This window comes from Nilaparvata lugens, chromosome 2 (assembly GCF_014356525.2).
Source record: "Nilaparvata lugens isolate BPH chromosome 2, ASM1435652v1, whole genome shotgun sequence".
Classification (NCBI taxonomy): Eukaryota; Metazoa; Arthropoda; class Insecta; order Hemiptera; family Delphacidae; genus Nilaparvata; species Nilaparvata lugens.
The window spans coordinates 40,117,816-40,137,908 of NC_052505.1; the positions used below are offsets into that span (position 1 = coordinate 40,117,816).

Here is a 20,093-nt window from a genome sequence, read left to right on the forward strand (position 1 = left end):
ATAACAGAGCAAGTATCATGGGCAGATTGAAACAACAAAGGATTCAATTTATGCTCTATCAGTGAATTTGAAATAAATGAATGACACTCTGATGGTGTCTATATGCGACTTGAATAATGATCCACAATATGTTCAGTTCAAGAATACTAAGATACTTATGATTTGTGTTTTGAAAAAATCAATATATTATAATCTACAATGCTTTTCAATTTTTTTTGGAATTCAACCGCAACATGTCAGTAGTTGGAGTTAATCATGTTGTAATTGATCACAGTAATTAATGTTGAGTTCAAAGAAGCTTAGAGGGATTTTCCACTTTTATGAACCAGTAATTCTAGGTGAAAGCAGTTTGAATTGATCAATGTATTGTTTAGAATATTGAAAATGGATGGAAATATTGTAGAAGACATACACGATTCGACAATATTTTCAGTCAGTCAAGCGAAATATGTTTCAAGAGACTAAGTGGCTGGTACAGCAGTAAAATTTGAACAATAGATGTACAACGATGACAGGAATAAAGACACAGTGTGTACTATATTCTGGAGCAGTAAACTTGAAAAGATAAAAAGGTGACAGGATCATTAGTCCAAGTAGGAAGAAGCTATTAATTTCATAGAGCCAGTTGAATGGTGTAGGCCTATTAAAGGATGACAACGGGAGCTCAGAAACTGTGATTCATCTTCGCGGCACAGGGATGCTCTTTCAAAGCGGAGTCAGTGAAATGTGGAAGCGCTTTAGTGACATGTTGGTGGCCTCACACACTCCAGTCCTATGCTATTTTGTCGTCTATAATCGGAATCTTCGTAGGAGTAATGCAGCCGCAGATAACATCTGGGAATATTGTAAATAGAATGTATATTTATGCGTTTTTTTCTGAGCAACAAAAATGTGGTGTCGAAGTAGGCAGCATTGGAATACTGAAAAATAAGATGTTGAATTCTCTGAGGAAATAACCGAAATAAAATAGTTCATCATATTATTCATAAAAGCATTTTACTCGCCTGCAAATTTAATTCTCGTATGAGATAGAGAATATCGTTTTTCTGAACCTACAGAGATACTCTATTTACTCTGAAATTATCACTACTTATTTATTACAAGTGCACACCAAAATCGTATTCATCCTTGAACTATTTTCATCTATTGTAGTGAGCATCAAATATTCATGATGTACAATTCTGTATCGGAGGCTGCTTAATTACTATAATCACTTTCCACTACAAACAATTTATTGTCGGTATATTAAAAGCATCGTAATATAATCTTATTAAATACAAGGACTAAGAAATTGTCAAAAACCACGGATTTTATTGATAGTTAGAAAGACCGGTTTCAGTTGTTACACCAATGTCAATCTCTGATGAACTGATATAATATTATAGCAAAATGTATAAGCTATCAATGAAATTTCTCAAAGAAATTTGTTTCTAATAACAAAAAGTAATTGATAAAAAACTTTCGATATTGAAATTCTCTGTCAGTCAAAACTATTTTCTCTTCTTCAATGAAAGGAATGGATCTAATATGGTTGATATAGTTTGGAATGATATTTCTTCTACTTACAATATAGCCTACTTGACCAGTCCACACAATTTATTTTATGTTTGAAGCATTTTAAATTCATTCTGGATCTTGCAATATTATACCTGAATAACAAAAATTTCAAATTTTAATCTCAAGATACATAGTGATTGTACTCTTGACATTCTTCAGATAGATATTTTAAATTTCCTCAATAAGTTTTCGAATAGAAAACAAATTTTCATTGGACTGCATGAAATCTTCTATTGTAAACCCTTTTCAATTCCTCATCTTTTCTCAGTCTCAGTGCCAGTGAAAATTCTAATTATTCTACTCATATTCAAATTACTCCCCCTTCGATACCAATCCATGACATCAGCTATTCTAGTCATGTCACAATGATTAGTGATTCTGATTAATCATGAGGTATGTGGAGAAAAACAGCTATGATTATAATAGGAGAGTCCCCTCCACACCACCACCAACAATGCATCTAATGCGTCGGTAAGTATTCATAACGTAGTAGTGAGCGTAGAGAGCGTACGTACGCACGCCACCGAAACATTGTAAATACGCGGAGGCAACCGTCAGCCCCGCTTCGCCCGGCCGCTCATATGAGCAAAGCGGCTGCCGCGTGCTGTTAAAAAATACAGAGAGTGAGAGAGTCACCATGCGACATTTGATAATAAATTCAGTATATACAGGATGAAGTGAGTGAGAGAGGAGAAGAAAAAATACTAGCGACTCCCAGACGAGCGTTGACGAGCGAGAGCGTCCAGCCACGAAATTAAAGCGTCGGTAAGGGTGAGCGCAAATCAAAACCATGGGTAAGGGGCCCACGTTTGGGGCTGTTTCATATTTCACACTTGTCTGCACTGCACCGGGCTGCTCAGGGCTCAGGGCTTGCGAATTTATCATAGCCTGTGACATTTCCATGGCGCGTTCGCTCTCTCAATACACAGACTGTAATCCACTCTCAACTTCCTCTCCCTCCCCGCCCCTTCATCCACCCTGTTTCTCGGCTTGATTAAAGCGAAAAAGTCATTTTCAGACTCTTTAAAGATCTCTCGCAGGAGATTTTGAATGTCATTACTCAGAGACAGTGTTTAGGGAAATCAGAAAGTTGCAGTGATCGATGTCGGTAATATTTGACGCTCTACGCACCCCGCCACTAAAATCATCTCAGTCTTATCACTGACATGCCCATTGCCCATGTTATCACCTTTAAATAACATAGATGGTTTACAACAAAGACGTCCTACCTTGGGAATATCATTATTTTATAAGCATCGAAATTGACTATGTTTAATATTAATGAAGCATGTTGATAATGTTTGGTACCAAGGTGCAAGATAGATAGTACTCGTTGATAGATAGAAAAATAGGTTTGAGGTTTGGGACAGCAGTAAGATCAATTTCAATCACCTACTGCACAAATACGTTGAATCATTGGATATAAATCTAACTTCAACATAATGGGCCATATGAATAAAGTTGAGCATTTGCTTATACTTCTAGAATATGGAGCATTTGCTTCATTTTCTATGAATAAACGTGAGCAAAACCTTTTTCTCATGCTCATCAAAGAAATAGTTTGAGCATTTGCTCAAAAGTAAAAGCTTATACTCAAAATTGTATGAATAAAATAGAGCATTTGCTCAACGTTTGAAGCAAATGCTTCAAAAAAGGTGAGTCTAGTCTAGAGCAGCTTATCACCTTTTGCTCATAGTAAAATGGCTCAACCATTTCGTATGAGGAAGAGGAAACTATACCAGATACGATCACAACCAATAGTTGAGAACTATAAAACTCTTTTTAAATTCAACCGGATATGGCGAGCGAAGCGAGCCTGACGGCTAGTACATTAATAAATATTGGTAGATTAATTATTTTGTTAATCGATTCATTGTCTACGTTGTTTTATATTGGAAGTGCTATCATAATTATTAGGTTTAACAAACGTAGGTCTCGCTAAAGCTGTATTTAAATCAGTTGTTCTTCTCCAAAAGCTATTGTTTACATTGATTTAGGCTATCTGTGAAAAATTCCAAAGAAAATATTTCTCCGTTACAAGAACTTTATAGGTGCCCTGACTAGTTAATACTAACAATAATCGTAATTCAATGATAATTAATGAATAAGTATGTTAATTATTGAATTTTTGTATTGTACTCAACTTTTGTAGTGTAATGCGTGCATTGATGCCAGGGTACATAAGCATCATCATTAGCAATATAGCCATTAAAATTTATCAGAAATGCCTTTTCGGACAAAGTATGATTCGAAGTGGTATTCTGGTGAAGGTTCAATTAAAATGCATACCAAATCTTCAAATTGCCGAAGTATAGCAACAATACAGGTACACATTAAGTCTAAGTCAATCTTGATGTTGATCTTGTTGATGAAACAGGAATGAGAAGAATCGATCCTGTGTTGTTGTTGCAGTAGTTGACTTGTGACCTTGCATTGTACGCAACAGGAAAATTACTTTCAATTCGCTTTGTTTTCAAATTTGACAAGAAATATGAGCACACGCCAAGGTCATTCCTCAGTTCACTCTCCACCCAAATTACTGATTGTGCCCTCTTTATCAAATCTCTAATCTGATGAGACTCTAAAAGCGAAGTGAAGTCACTATCGTGACTAGGGCCCTAGCTATTGAATTGCCTCTTCATGCATTAATGTCCACTATTTTTACTGTTAGGATGATAGTTTGGCGGATACTTTCATTCAACAACTGATAGCATTGTGATGTCAGCTGAAGACGTACTTTTTTGTCTCGAAATATTAATTTATTGTTTCCCGTAGTTGAGTTTTGCAACGTCAGCATATTTTTATGTTATCTATGAGTGACAAATGTACTGGCCTTGATGCACTATTACTTTGTCCTAAACGGTAGCCTATGCCCCAACGATGACAGACTGATTCAAGCTATCTAATAAATATCATGAGTCAAATATTGCAAGTTACCGACCTCAATTTAAATAATCTTAGAAATTAAGATAGTTATTTGAAATCACAAATAAGTGATTGTAAGGAAAATGCTATTTTTGTAGATTATCACTTCTAATGTTTTTTAAGAACATTATTCTCACAAATTCTCAAATATGTGGTTGTTTATTGAATTTCTCACCCTGTAGGATTCTTTGAAGGTAATAATAAACGTGAAGCATTCATAAACTCTATGATTGAATTACGGACTCTACTTCAAAACACTGATAACGAAAATGCTAAAATATATAAAAATATTCTTCTTAGGATCACGCATAGAAACATGTCAATATCAGGTGATGAACTAATAAGCGTCCTGAATAACAATATGAACATCTATGATAATAATTTGAAAAGATTCCTATTCAAAACAAACTCTAAATACCGAATGGGATATTGCTTGGAGCAGGGTGGAAGTTACGTAGAATTTCAAGAGGATACTTTAAAATTCTCTACTAAAGAACGATATGTTTTAGCCACACGTAATACTACACTTATGCTGAATAGCGAATTAATAAAAACTATAAATAGAATAACTCTTCATGAGTGTAAACTTCCTAAAATAAAGTGGTATGACGGTGTTCCCAGCTGTGGTAAATCTTACTTTATAGTCTCGCATCATGAGCCTGGCAAGGATCTAGTACTCACTCAAACACGGGCAGGTATTAAAGCAATCCGTGAAACTGTCATTGAAAGGTATGGTCGAAAACATTGTAATCGTCTTAAGCTTGATTACAGAACAGTTGGCTCATATATAATAAATCATAATCAGAATAAAACATACGATAGAGTTTTTATTGATGAAGCTCTACTTATGCATGCGGGTTACATCGGGTTTATTGCTAACTTGAGTAAGGCCTCAGAAATGATTGTTGTTGGTGACGCAAACCAAATACCCTATATTGAGAGAAGTAATTATGCCATAAGATGGCATAAAATTTCAGAATTCTGCGAACCTTTTACAAAGCAAACGGTAACTCGTAGATGTCCTATCGATGTTTGTTTTGTCCTTTCCACTGTCTATGAAAATATTACGACGATTAATGAAAGAGCTATCTCAATTCTGCCTACTTACAGAAATGGGGAATACCATCTGATACAACCCGACACTTTGATATTGACATTCACCCAAGAGGAAAAACTTATGGTGGGTGATACTATAAAGTGGAGAGAGGATGTTGCACTTCACACAATCCATGAAGCACAAGGGCTAACTCATAAAAATGTTATTCTAATCAGAATTAAGTACAAGAGAATGAAATCTATAACAGCATGCCCCATGCGATTGTCGCTTTGTCTAGACACACTGAAACTTTCAGGTATTTAACAACCAGTCTAGTAGATGATGCTGTGGACAAACTAATTAAGAAACTTAATTCATAGATAGTGAGGGGCTTGTTAAATGGAACAAGGAAAAGAGAAGTGGACCTGATGATATAAGTTATGAGTGACACTGAAGAAGTTCTGAATATTTTAGAAACAGAAAATGAAACAGATGTAATCGACGATTATTTGAACTATCATTTTCTCGAGTGCAGAAATAAAGATGCTGAGTGTTTCAATATTATGTCTATGAATATACGTAGTTTGAATGCTAATTTCGATCAGTTCATTTGCTGCCTCAATGAATTGAAAACTGATATTCACATTATAATATCAACGGAGACCTGGTTGACTGCAGATATGCCGTTCATTTTCAACATTCCTGGATATACGGCAATAAATAAGTTCACTAAACAGAATAAATGTGATGGATTATGCATGTACATAAAAGATTGTATAAGATTCAATGAAGTTTCACTCGATATTACTGATGCTAATGTAGTTAGTGCTGACCTAAGAATTGATGATTTTATTGTGAAGGTGATTGGGGTTTATAGATCACCAAGTAATCAAAATATTGATAATTTTCTTAATAGTCTGAGTAATGAAATCAGTAATATTCCTAATGGAATAAATGTATGTGTGGCGGGAGACATGAATATAAATACACATTCAACTAGTGTTCCTGTTCAAGATTATCTGCATATTTTAATAGTAATGGCTATAAGTCTTACATAACTGGTGATACCAGAGTAACAACCACAACAAATTCTTGCATTGACCACATTTTTTATAAAAATTCAGGCAACCATCCTATGTCCATTAAAGGAGCAATATTTAGGACAACCATAACTGACCACTACGCGGTTGTACTGAACTTGGTGAAGGTTCCTATCAATAAGAATAATAGAAAAGTATTGATAAACACATTAACTAGAACCAACTATCATGCACTATTGGAACGCATAAGGAATGAAGATTGGGAAGAAATCTATACCGTGAATGGAAGCATTGACACTATTATGAATAAATTTGTCGATCGTTTGACCAGTCTCATCAACCAATGCAGAAAGGTAAAAGAGATACCTAACAGACTTCGTCCCCTGAAGCCCTGGATATCTGAAGGCATCATAAGATCAATAATCACGCGGGACAAAATGCATTCTAGACTCAGAAGAGATCCTAATAACAATATATTAAAGAATGAATATAAAGTTTATCGTAATGGTTTGAATAAGATCATAAATCATGCAAAGGAAGTCTACTATAAAGGGAAAATTGAAAATTGTAATAACAACAGCATGAAGTTGTGGAAGTGCATAAACGAAGTTATAGGTGAGGACAGTATCAACGACAAGAGTACTGAACTTGATGCTCAATCCCTCAACAATTATTTCACAAATGTGGGTAAATTACAAGCTCAAACTATCAATATCCCTGATAATACTGGTGATCGATTCCCTGAAATACAGATCGATAACACGTTTTTTATGAGACCAACGTGCCCAGTTGAGGTTGAGGCAACTATTAAAAATCTGAAGAACAACTGCAGTCCTGGTATTGATAGTCTAGGTAATATTACGCTGAAGAAAATAGCCAATTTTATATCTCAACCTCTCTCTTTCATTTTTAATAGATGCTTTGAGGAGGGATATTTTCCTGAGCACCTCAAGTCAGCCAAAATAAAACCTCTATTCAAACAAGGTGACCCGACTAATCCCTGTAATTATAGACCGATTAGTCTTATCAGCAACCTTGCTAAAATAATGGAGAAACTTATAAAGTCAAGAGTTGTTTCTTTCTTGAATCTTAACAAAATAATCAACAAGAACCAATTCGGTTTCCAAAATGGTAAAAGTACATCTGACGCTCTAATAAAATCGTCAATACTTTATCTGATAAAATAAACTCCAATAAGAAAACTATTGCAGTCTTCCTGGATATACGCAAAGCTTTTGATACAATACCTCATAATACTTTGTTCAATAAACTGGAGTCCTATGGTTTCAGAGGAGTCTCGCTTAAATTGTTCAAAAGCTATCTGAGTAATAGAACCCAGTCCCTAACCATAAATGATCAATCTAGTGTAACTAACTTAACTTCTTATGGTCTTCCTCAAGGTACTGTACTTTCTCCCATCCTTTTCATACTCTATGTAATGACTTTTTAAATTTAAGACTTCTAAACTCAACTGTGATATCCTTTGCAGATGATACTGCAGCTATTTTTCACGGTAATTCTTGGAATGAAGTTCATACCATAGCTGAAAATAATATGCTTTTAATCAAGAAGTGGTTAGATAAGAATACCTTGAGTTTAAATATTGAAAAAACGAATCACATAACTTTCTCTGCAAATAGAGTAGGACAGCCCAACGAGAATCAAGATTTGAGACTCCATTCTCAGTGCAATTTAAACTTGGGTAATTGTGATTGTCCCACCATTAAAAAAGTCAATAATACTAAGTACTTGGGAATCATAATTGATGAAAACCTTAAATGGGATGTTCATATTAATACATATGTAGAAAAATTAGATATTTATCTTTTAATTTTACCAAGTTAACAGAATTCTTAATAAGAACCACCTGAAAATGATGTATCATGCTCTAGTCAAGTCAATTCTGCAGTATGGCATAGTTGTTTGGGGAGGCTGTTTCAACTGTCATATTGCTGAATTATTTGTAGCACAAAAACTGATAATTAAAACTATATTAAGCAAACCCAGGCTCTATCCAACGGATATGGTTTTTAGTGATTTTGAGGTCATGACTATACGTCAATTATACATAAAAACCGTAATTGAGTACTTGATAAAATATAGATCCGATTTTCCTCTCACAATAAACTCTACACTTAATTATTATAATCTAAGGGCCACTGCTAACAAATATGTAACCTATAACACTAATATTGAATGTATAAGGAGGCAGTTAATTTACATAGGTACTAAAATAATAAACCTCATTCCAAATCACTTTCTCATGGACAATAAGATCAGCGGAAAAATTAAACTGGATATAAAAAACTGGACATACAGTAATTTCTTCTTCCATTTAGATATATGACTCGAGATTTCTGCTCCAGCATTGTTTTTTTCATTTTTCAGTGGACTCGCTTACCTTTATTTTGAGTACCTATTCCTCTGTTTTCTTCCTTCCCCCCATTTCTCCCTTACATTTTTCCCTCATTACTTCTCTTCTCTTCTTTGCCGGCCTATTACATGGGAAACCATAGTTGGCTAGGTATCTTCCTCTCTTTTTTCTCTTCTCCAACACACCCAACCACAAAGCCCATGGTTTTTTATATTTGTAACATTTTATTGTGTTTTATTTGTTTCAAATTCTTTGTAATTTTGTTTTGTCTTGTTATGTGTGTTTTTAATAATAATAAATTGAAAAAAAAAATTGAAAAAAATTGTTAGATCTGAATTGTGAATAAAGACTGCGAAAGCCTAAACTGCTTGAATAAGAGATTTTTCAAAAAATGAAACGTTCTTCTTCAAGATAAGAGAGTTCAGATGTAATTTATAAAATTTTAGATTTGAATGAGAATTAGTGATACATATTGACTCATTTTACATTACACAACTACGTTAATAAGATACGTTACGTATCTAAGTTAAGAAGTAGATTCTTCTAGATTTTCATAGAATATAAGCGAATTGTTAAAAAGCTGATATTCTAGCACAGATTTCACCCATGCAGGTTTTATCTGTATAAATTAGTAAAATCAAATATTATTTTTACCATCATCTTGAAGTGATTGAGAATCGTCCATAATTGTATCATAGTAGGTCGCTTGAATTTGGACTCCACTCCTCCCTAAAATAGAGAAATATTAATTCAGGGTTTTCATACTTGATGGATTTGAAAACAGCCTACAGACTTAGATTGATGGGAATCTATTTTCTCCAGATTTAGTAGTATGTATATTGATAATTTGTGTCAGAAGGAGCAAAAGATAGTTCAAAGCACACATATATATATAAAATATACTGATTCGAAAATCTGATTAGTTAAAACAAATTGGAACAACTATTATAGGAAAAGGGTAAACTATACTTTTAGTCTACTATAATAGACTTAAAAGTTCAGTCTATTTACTTATGGATAAAAAGATACTTATTTTATAACATGTATGCTATGATATTTGGAAATATGGAGTTGTTTTTTTGTGAGCCAATTTGATAACAGTTCACATATTTACTATCCACTTGCTACCAAATTGAGAAACAAGTCAATCAATAAATTGATCCAGACACCATTTAATTCTGATTTGATAGTAGTGACTTACGGAAACATGAGGAAATCAACCTACTACCAAGTATTGTAGAAAACGTTTTCATATTTTTGAAATCGGAATTCAACTCCTCAAAGTAACAACCTGAAATGTCAAAACTAAACTTCTCCATATTCAAATCTCATAGATAGTGGACACAGTAAGAATCCACTACCAGTCGTGCTTAGGGAAAAATCACATGCCGTTTGGTACAAAAAATAAAACTGAAAATCAGAAATATGCAGCGTATTTACAACGTATTTACGTGTGGGAGGCGTTGACGAACTAGTAGCAATGGTTTATTTCAGTTATGATGAAGCACCAAAACGCTAAAGACGCCGGTAAATTGGTCATGCTTCGCTACTCCCTAACTTGGACTTGAACCAAGGACCTCACACACAGAGCAGTGCGCTGCATACACTCAGTCGCCCTGGCTGCTTCCATAAACCAAATGATTAACAACTTTTGCAAGTCGACATATTTCAACTTTAATGACTACTTTCATTAACAACATATATGATAGTCAACTCATTTGTACTCTTAGCTTTGCAGTAAATCGTTCAATAAATTCAAAGTCAGTGTAATTTGTAGCAATGGAATAGTCCAGTCTTATTATAGATCATCTATTTGGTACAGTAATTATTGCGTTTACTTACACTGATTCCAAACCGTATAATGTGAAAGGACACCTTGGATTAAAGTCAGATAATAAAAATCAATTCAACATAGGTCTTCTATTATAATATTATAGCCGATAGTATTTGAAGAGTATCATCCAACCTTAACACATTATTTGCCATCCAAGTTTATCTTATTGGTTCCTTTTCAAGATCATCACGTATCACTTCCAATATGTTACGGTTTTAACAATATTCCCATTCATTTTGATTAAATTTATTAATTTTGTGGTCCTATTCTAACATACCATTCTTCGTCACATCCTGTCCTACCTACCTTCCTTTCACTTTTCCTGATTCCTTTTTTAAGCTTTGAAGGATTAAGGATTTTCTCAGTACATGAGTAAAACCACAGTTAGAAAACCTTACAATCCTCCCTTATTTCGCACCCATCACTGATATCAAATTAGTATATTATTATTGTTGTTATAGTTTTGTGTTATTCACTTACATCTTAGTATTTTTAACTATTATCTTCTATGATTGTGGGTAAAATGAATGAATAATACTCTTAAATATTTACTTTTTTCAACCTTTGTAGAACATAGGATCTATGGGGTTATCCATGCAGATTCGTTTCCTATAAAAGCTTTTGCCTGTAATAGAAATGTATATTCAATACAAGTATGATAATTCCCAGTCAATACTGGGAGAATAGCAATCCTTTTCGGATTCTCTTCGAAATGTTGCCATTACATTTTAGACGAGTATTTGCGTGTTCCACTCACTGTATTGCACCTAATGACTGACTCCACACATCGTACATCTACTTTGTAGTTTTAATTGGTACAAGAGAGCAAATTCATAGACAAATGGATGGATGTGTTGTATAATTGGGAAGAGCACGGCGACATTACATTGCGGCCTCTGTCGGCATGAGGACTAATTAGGAGTTTGGTTGATGGTGATGGTGAGGGGTTGGTTATACATGGCACCTGGCAGATTAGGCCCGAATATGTGTGTGTTGAGAGGGGTGTGGGTGGGTGGTTTGCTTTGAAGGAGCGAAGCTCTCTAATGCACGGCTTGATGCCTTGGAGATGCGCCGGGTGAGAGGTGGGGGGTGGGGATCCCTTGATCTGCGGAGCGTATCCCACTCAGCATCAGCATAATGTGCAGAGGAAAGCAAAGCAAGCCGGGAGGGGTGGCATCGACAGCGGCACACAAGCAAAAAAACCCGGCGATCCGATTTGGCTGCATATCTTCGGAGACAAACCGAAAGCGTACAGCAGATTATGCATTCAAATGCGGAGATAATAGAGACGCCCTGGCTTTTAGCAACAGCACGCAGCTTGCTATTTTATTCATGCTTCGCGGTTTGCTACGCGACCAGTTGCCACCACCAAAAGACACCATCATTCAGCGTCATTGCGGCGCGGCACAAGGGGTGGTCGGGATGACAGCACTGTGCTTCGAATCGAGTTAGGCCACGAGTTATAACTGAATGCTCAATTTTTCTCGCAAAGGATTGCGTGAGCATATGACTCATTTTAGTCGATTTTTTAGTAAGTTTGTGTCCTTGTGTTACATAATACAAGGTAATTTGCCTCAGTAAAATTTTATTTCACTCAATGACCTAATAGTCTAAACTTTTGTTGTATAGCTAATGATGATTGTTAATAGATAAATGAATGAATAATTTGTGTTATGTTTTATTGATTATGGAATCATATTACTTTGAGACTCGTAGAAGATGGACATAAATATTCTGTAATAAATGAAGCAGGGACTAGGAGTTTTGGATGGTCCCAAAGTCCATTTGTGATTTGTGGTTCTGGAACACATAATAAAGTTGTTAACTATATTAGTTTATGGAATATTAGAGAACGAGATAGTCTAGGATTGATTGATTATATGCCTTTATTAGGGCGGAGTCAAGACTCCTGGTCCTCTCCGCCACACAACCCTTAAATGGGATGTGAGTAATAACTGTATTAGCATAGAGAAACAATAGCATTAGTAGATATCTCATGGTATAGGGCGTTTATGTCACAACTTTTACTGTTATCTCAAGCCTATAGTCCACGTAGTTCTTTCCCGTGAAGCTTTATGACGCTGGTAGTCTCTCATATTGAGCCGTTCATACACTCTTCCTACACCGTTCAAAACAGTAAAAATCGACAATAATCGACAGTAATCGGCTTGAGATAACAGTTAAAGTTGCGACATAAACGCCCTATTCCATGGGATATCTACTTATGCTATTGTTTCTCTATGATATTAGTTTTTATATTGGATCAAGTGGGCTATAGAGGATAAATTAAGAACTGCCATGCCAATCAATTATCAGTAATGTTTCGTCATTCATTTATTCGAAACAAAATAAAAATTTGTGATTATTTAGAAATCACTTGTAAGATGCACTAGAACTCTTAATTAGTCCTCTTTCCTTGAATGGTCAGCAGATTGAAGATTAATGCAACTCATCATAATCGTTGCTTACAAAAGCGTTCTTATCAGATGCATTCGAATTGTTACAGTTGAGAAAACAAATAATTTCTTGTTTGATTCATTTCGAAATAGAAAAACCAATCAGGAAAGCTACTAACCAACGATAGAAAGTGATTCATTGAAAATAAAAAAGCCAGTCATCGTCACTTTCAACGATCTGTGGAGGAAGAAAGGCGACCGCAGCTGACGACCTGAAATCCATCAGTGAAATCCCTCTGCAGCGATTGGTTGCAACATTTCAACCTCGAAAAACGAATGCTTGTGTTTGGTTTTTATTCTCAACAATAAAACTTCCGCGGTCGAATATTCTGTGGTATTCTACTGGAAAAGTCACCATTTCTCCGTTCAGACTGAAGTATGCATATGAATTATAATGTACTGTGAATGGGCAGTGTAAAGTGAATAAAAGAGAAGTCAAATAAATGTGTTCTTGTTTCGTAAAGAAAGTAGCTATATTTTCATTGTGTGTTTGTGTGGGAACTTTTGCAGAGCAATCCTCATTACCTCTTATTATATACACTATGATACATAAATATCGGTAAGTTATCCTGTGATATAAATATGGTAATAGTTACTTTTTAAGCTCAGTTGCCTATACTCAGTGATCATCTGCGTGAATAACTGTTCAATTTGTCATGTAAATGTTGTCATTCAATAGAACTTGATTTATTCAATGAATTAAGTTAGTATTTTTATCTATATGGTGAGAAGTACAGACGATATGATACATATTCAGCAATACATAATTATAATTTATTTGTATTGACTATCTGTATATTCAATTGGTACGGTAGTTGCATTATCAGTACGGTAGAGGTAGCATTATTCAATTGATTCATTCCATGCTATTATAAAAATACTGATCAATTGAGCTAGGCCTACTCAATTGTGATAGAGACCTGTTACTAAGAGCGTTTCAGTCAAACAAGGGAAACTGAAATTGAGGTAGAATTAGGTAATTAGGAACATGGATTTATTATTTCTTCTTAAAATTGAAGTTCAATGTAGTAGACCTATATTGATGCTGTTTGAATTTCTTAATAAGAGGCAATAGAAATGTCAGTTAAAGAATGTCGCTATCTACCAATCACATTCTCTTTTTATGTATATTTTTATTAGAGGTTTGATAGCGGATCCGATAAAATTTTTCAATCAGTGTTCCAGATTGGATATTTCTGCAATCATTGAGTAACCTTTCAATTGCCTATCAACTTTGGAGAGGAAATTGTCAATAAATTTAACATTCTGTCCTAATTATTCATTTCTTGTCAAAGACTGAGTCAATCAACACCATAGCTAGCCAAATCTCCTATTCAAACTAATTCCATCATGAATTTAGTTATTATTTTGAATTCTACTTTATAATTAGCAGACACGATTCATGTCATAATCGTACATCAAACTTCAGAACTGTAGTTATAGAACATTATAGAAACTTTCTATACTTCAATATACTTCTATACTTTCAACTTTCAACAGTAAAAACATAATCAATTTTTTGGACATGTTATTCATTATCGAAATTTGGGAATATAATAATTTTGGGACAAGCCTGTTGTTCTTTCTCAATCATATTCATATGAATTGTGATTGTATCCTGAATAAATAAAATAAATAAATAAAGACGTCCAATTTTTTTGAATTCAGCATAATCATCATTATGCAATAGACTAACATAACATAGAAATAAGTATTTTCTGTGGAATCTATGGATAATATCTATGACCTCTTCAATGTGAACAAAATTCCTGATACATCAGGGTCTGGTAATCGAACCAAGTCATATCTGAAGAATTTATAGGCAGCTCAATAGGTGAGTGGTGGTGTTCAGGGGGTTGGTGGGAGGGGTGGAGAGGGCAAGCGTTTAGTGACGGTGATTTTATGAGGATGAGGAAGAAAAGGAATGGAAAAGAAGAAGAGGAAAATATAAAGAATAAGGAAGAGGAGAAGGAGGAGAAGAGTCCGCGCGGTGCACGGTAGCCGTGGATGCGACGATCGGTTGTTGTTACATATTAAAATAACTCTAGGAAGCTTCACGCTGAATCGGGGCTGCCGCGTGGGAAAGGCGGCTTCACTCCTACCTACAAAGACTAATCGTTTTAGTAGTTTTTACTTTTCTGATAGCTGAGATGAAAAAACCGATCGGAAACTGCGGCTGTTTCCTCCCACAACCAGCAATTTGGGCTCAAGGTTGTACCAGCACATTTGCCTCATTGCAACCCTCTTCACGTCTATGTAACAACTCAAATCATTTTTCTCGATTCGTCATTACATTAATTGGGCATACTCAATACATCCTGAAATCCATTCAATACATTCGTTCTCTCTGTATTGTCATTGTGACTTTGTGTATAACCAAGTGTGTCACTGGTGTATAAGCCAGCATATATATTGTGAGTTGCCACAACATTGAAGGAAGATTATCTCACACTTGATCATCATTTGCGTATTCTTCCTTATTGATCCATACATTTTAATCCATCAGACCAAATTTCCTCTAAAACTCAGATTACTAAGGTTAACACATCCTTTTAAATAGAATATCAGATTAGAGTGGTCAGATTTACTCGAGTTAACTGTTAGACTGGTCACACACCGATTAGTAAGACAAGATTAGTCACGTTTAGTCACAATACTTCACATAGTTGCTCATGGAGTCATGTCTAATTGCAATGACTAATCAGTGTGTGTTGCGTCATAAGCAACTATGTGAAGTATTGTGACTATACGTGACTAGTCTTGTCTTGACTAATCGGTGTGTGACCAGCCTTATACAGTTAATAGCCTACTGTATAAGCCGATCCATTTTCCCACATAATGTGCTCCATACTTCTGTCCATCATATTAAATTTAGTATCGCAAAATTTATTTATTTATTGCATAGAGTAAACAATACAGTAGTCGGAAAAGAAAAACAGGCTTTTGCCCAAAACTTCTTCAATTTCCTAATTTTGTCTTAAATTATTGTCCAAATATTATGTAGGTTATGTCCATATATTCTAGCCTATCAATTGGTAGATGAAGAGAATGTGAATCAAAGCACGGAGAAGTTGGAAATCCAATTCTTTTAATTGTCTCTGCTGATATCTACTAGAGATTTGAACTCAGATTTTGTCCAGTTTTAAAACCGACTATTGAGTGCGCCATTGAGACCAGAAATAGGTTCCAGATCATAATATTGAAACTGCGTTAAGATCTTATAATCCTGTCTGTAGACAAACTGATCACGATGCAGTAAAAATACTTGGAATGACTACCTACAATGGTAGTACTGATTGAGAGTATTTTACTCGTAACTGTCTCTAATTTGAAATCCAAGAGAATTGTTTCGTATTCCGGAGCATCTGGTTCATGTGGTCCACTCAGAATTCGTTGGATCTGGTTCAATCCTTTTATGGAAGGCATTATAGTAAAAAAGTATAAAACCGTTACTGTACTAGAAATAAAGGAATCAAATTGTAACTGCTCAAGAACGTGTAGTTCCTTATGATGTCCCGATACACGAATTATATTAATTCGAGTTCAAATGATTCGAAATTGGGAAAATCATGGAGAGCCCAGAAAATTCAAGTGTAAGGTAATGTCAGGTAGGGAACGAGGAAAAATCAACTCAAGTAGCAGTACCAGTACTACTTGAAGTATTTGTGGAACAATTCGACAAGAGCCCTAAATTTTATTCTTTCACTAATGGCTCACATATTTTACTCATAGGAGTCATGATGTATGAAACATCAATTTCTGCTGATCTATTTATATTGTTCAGTGATGAATAACTACTCTCATTAATATTGGAGTACCATGTTTTCTAATTAGCCTATATTCAGAGCAAAAACTGTTGCTCAGTTCAAATTCAAAAATCTGACCTAGGCTACCTATTTAAATTTCAAAGCATCCCAGTCAGTATTCGAAGAACCACCGATTTTGAAAAGTTTGGATGTGAGCTTGTGGACTTGCTCACAAGGTAGCAGAACTTGACAGACTTGGCCTGAATGCGCAGCCTGGTGGCAGGAAGCGGAACCTCGTACACCTCAACGGCACTTGATACTGCGCCTGCTAAACACAGACTGCCTTGGCTTCCTTCGGCTGATCTGTTATTGCAATCTCATCATCTATCAGCTATCAATCGTACACAATAATTAAATTACGATTCACACAAGTGAACAAAAAAATGTTTCTATCAGTTCACAGATAGTTCATTGGTCCAGACATTTTCACAATTGACATAATCAAAAAGCATCTCTGCTAGCCATGAATAAACTATACGAACAATAAAGTTTAGAATTGGGAAAGAGAAGTGATATAAGAAAATCTTATATATCATGATATTTTAGTAAATATGAACTTCCAACCGCCTTCTACTCAGCACTTCTGAGACGGCCGATGCTGGATAAATTGGATAAATTAGCTCTGTCTGCACAATCAAATAAACCAAATAACTATACAATTAAAAAAAAGAGGATAAATCAAATACTGGAATTGATCCCTATAGATTATACAAACCGTCTTTACAAGCTATAATTTATTTATTTGATCATTCAGAATTACACAACTTACAGAGAATATAATTGTGACTATTATTCCTCACAATAAAACAAAATATACTCTCCTAAGATTTCAGAAATAAAATGCTTCATATTTCTTACATTCAATTTTTCACTTTGAAATTGATAAATATTATTGGAGAAGAATGTTAATTTTGTTTCATTTTGAATTTATGTGTTATTTATGAATGATGGTCGTAAATTATAATATGTATGATATAAATTATGATTTAAGATGTGTTAGATTCACATGTAATATAATTATTTATCAGTGAATATTGAATGTTGATGGTAAAATTATGAAACAATCTTTCAGTTTTTCAGTACTATGGAGTTCATCGAATTAGCATTTGAATTTTCCAGAGTTGAAAAATGTGAGGAATGCCGTTTGATTCTTGTGGAAAATACGAAATGCCTATAGGCCTACTGTAGAGAGACTCATTCAAAACGTTCAGCATTCGTTGAAGAAGAGCTGTTTTCTGTAAGGTACCAACTATCGACAATGTGCTTGTAGTGCACAGATTACGCGGCTGTCAAGCTGCCGACCAAAGGCTGATGTATTGCAAACGGATAGTAGAGAGGAAATGAGGTGTGAGAAAGGACGAACACGGTCCCACATTTATCACAATTATTGTTTGGCCTCTTTCCTCTCACTCTTCCTTTCTTCTTCAACGGACGACGCAAAGGAAAACAATAACCACGAAGATCGCGCACTAAAACGGACAAGAACAAAGACAAATCAAAAAATGCCTCCCGTTCTTTACAACCGTTCCCAAACAAGAGTCTACACACCGACAGCCTAACCCTCAATCAAAGTCGAATTATAATTTCATGACTCTACGGAACCCTTCCCTCCTTTTTCCCGGCTTGCTTGTGAGTTTATTAGTATCATTGTTTCTATTAACTCCTCTCTCACTAATCATATTCGTAATGCTAGGGGTTACGTTACGACATGTCAAGAAAGAGAAGGGTCCAGATTCTTGATTAGAACTATTCAGAGAAAATTGGAGATTATTATAATTATTATTCCAAAAATGTGAATTATCATCACTTATTGTACTCAAAATTTTGTACATTCTCGATATAGATGAATCAATATGATATTCATAATATGAGGAGTGATATAATATTTCATTAGGCTGGAAAAATGTGGGAAACTAAACAAGGTTATGTGTATGATTTAATAGAATGGATAGTAGATATACGAGTATATACATGAAAAATCCTCTATTCATGTTCTCTTTCAAATAGCTAACTTAACCTGTGGAATTTTCCCCTAGGAGAGAAATTGAATTCACATCAAACAACAGCCAGTTGAGTGAAAATATATTTTACACTGAATTTTAAACTTTTTGTTTATATTGAAGGTATAAAGTATCATACCATACATGAAATCTGAATAAAAGAGAATTCAGACCTGAAAATCCTAGGTAATTTGAATAATTTGTTTATTTTCTTAAATGCAGCATTCACTCTCACTGATTGGATCTTATCGATCAGTCAAGTGAAGACATACCTCAACATTCAGCATTGCAAAAATCCTAGACATGTTCTTGTACATTTGTGGGGATACTGTAGTTTTAGAAATGCGCAGATTATCTCACGTCATTCCGCGAATGAGGAGGTACATAGCTGAGAAGAAAATGGTGTTTTTATAAAGGAACTGATAATACTAAAATACAAGGGCAATTTTCGTTTGTAACACATAAAAAATGCTCGCTAATGAACTGTAGGTGGCGTTGAAAAAATTTTCTGGACCAATGAGCGGTCTGGGAACGGACGCAACAATGGCCAATGCGACTACTCACCGGCTTCCGGCCGAGTCTAGACTCTCTGGACACTGATTATATATCTGTATTGACTATATAAGCTATATACAAGCTGTGGTCTAGGCTACTGCAGTATAAGTATGGATTTTTGTGTAGCCCAATGATGGAGCACCGCCTTATCATAGAATACTAGCATCTGCAGTATTATTTTGAATAAGCCAGTGTCCACATCTAACTTTCTCACATTATACAGATGAAAATTCATATAATTACGTTTTGATAGGAATATTGATCATCAAATTAAGAAACTTAAGAAAGATTATATGCAATTTAGAAGCTTGAACCGCTTTTTGATTATATTGATGTTTGATGTTAATTGTTGAAGTTTAGAAAAAGGAGAATAGAAAATAATGTACAAACGTACTCGTCAGATATGAACTGTTCTCTTAATCCATAGAGACTAGAGGAAGTATGATAGTTTAGAACTGGTGTGTTACGCTGGGTGGTTCAAATAGTAATGATATAATATGAATGTTGATA

The 20,093-nt window shown here is 34.8% G+C and overlaps 1 protein-coding gene across 4 annotated transcripts in view; it reads right to left on the minus strand.

Moving 5' to 3' along the window:
* The window catches only part of LOC111046291 (paired box protein Pax-5), a 160,126-nt gene that overhangs the window by 66,136 nt on the left and 73,897 nt on the right, over nt 1-20,093 (minus strand). For 3 of the 4 annotated variants that reach the window (XM_022331805.2, XM_039421213.1, XM_039421216.1), the window contains exon 4: nt 9,587-9,661. The exons of the other annotated variant lie outside the window; for it this stretch is intronic. In XM_022331805.2, the coding sequence (XP_022187497.1) occupies nt 9,587-9,661 (75 nt within the window). The remainder of the gene's footprint in view (nt 1-9,586; nt 9,662-20,093) is intronic. 4 annotated transcript variants of the gene reach the window in all.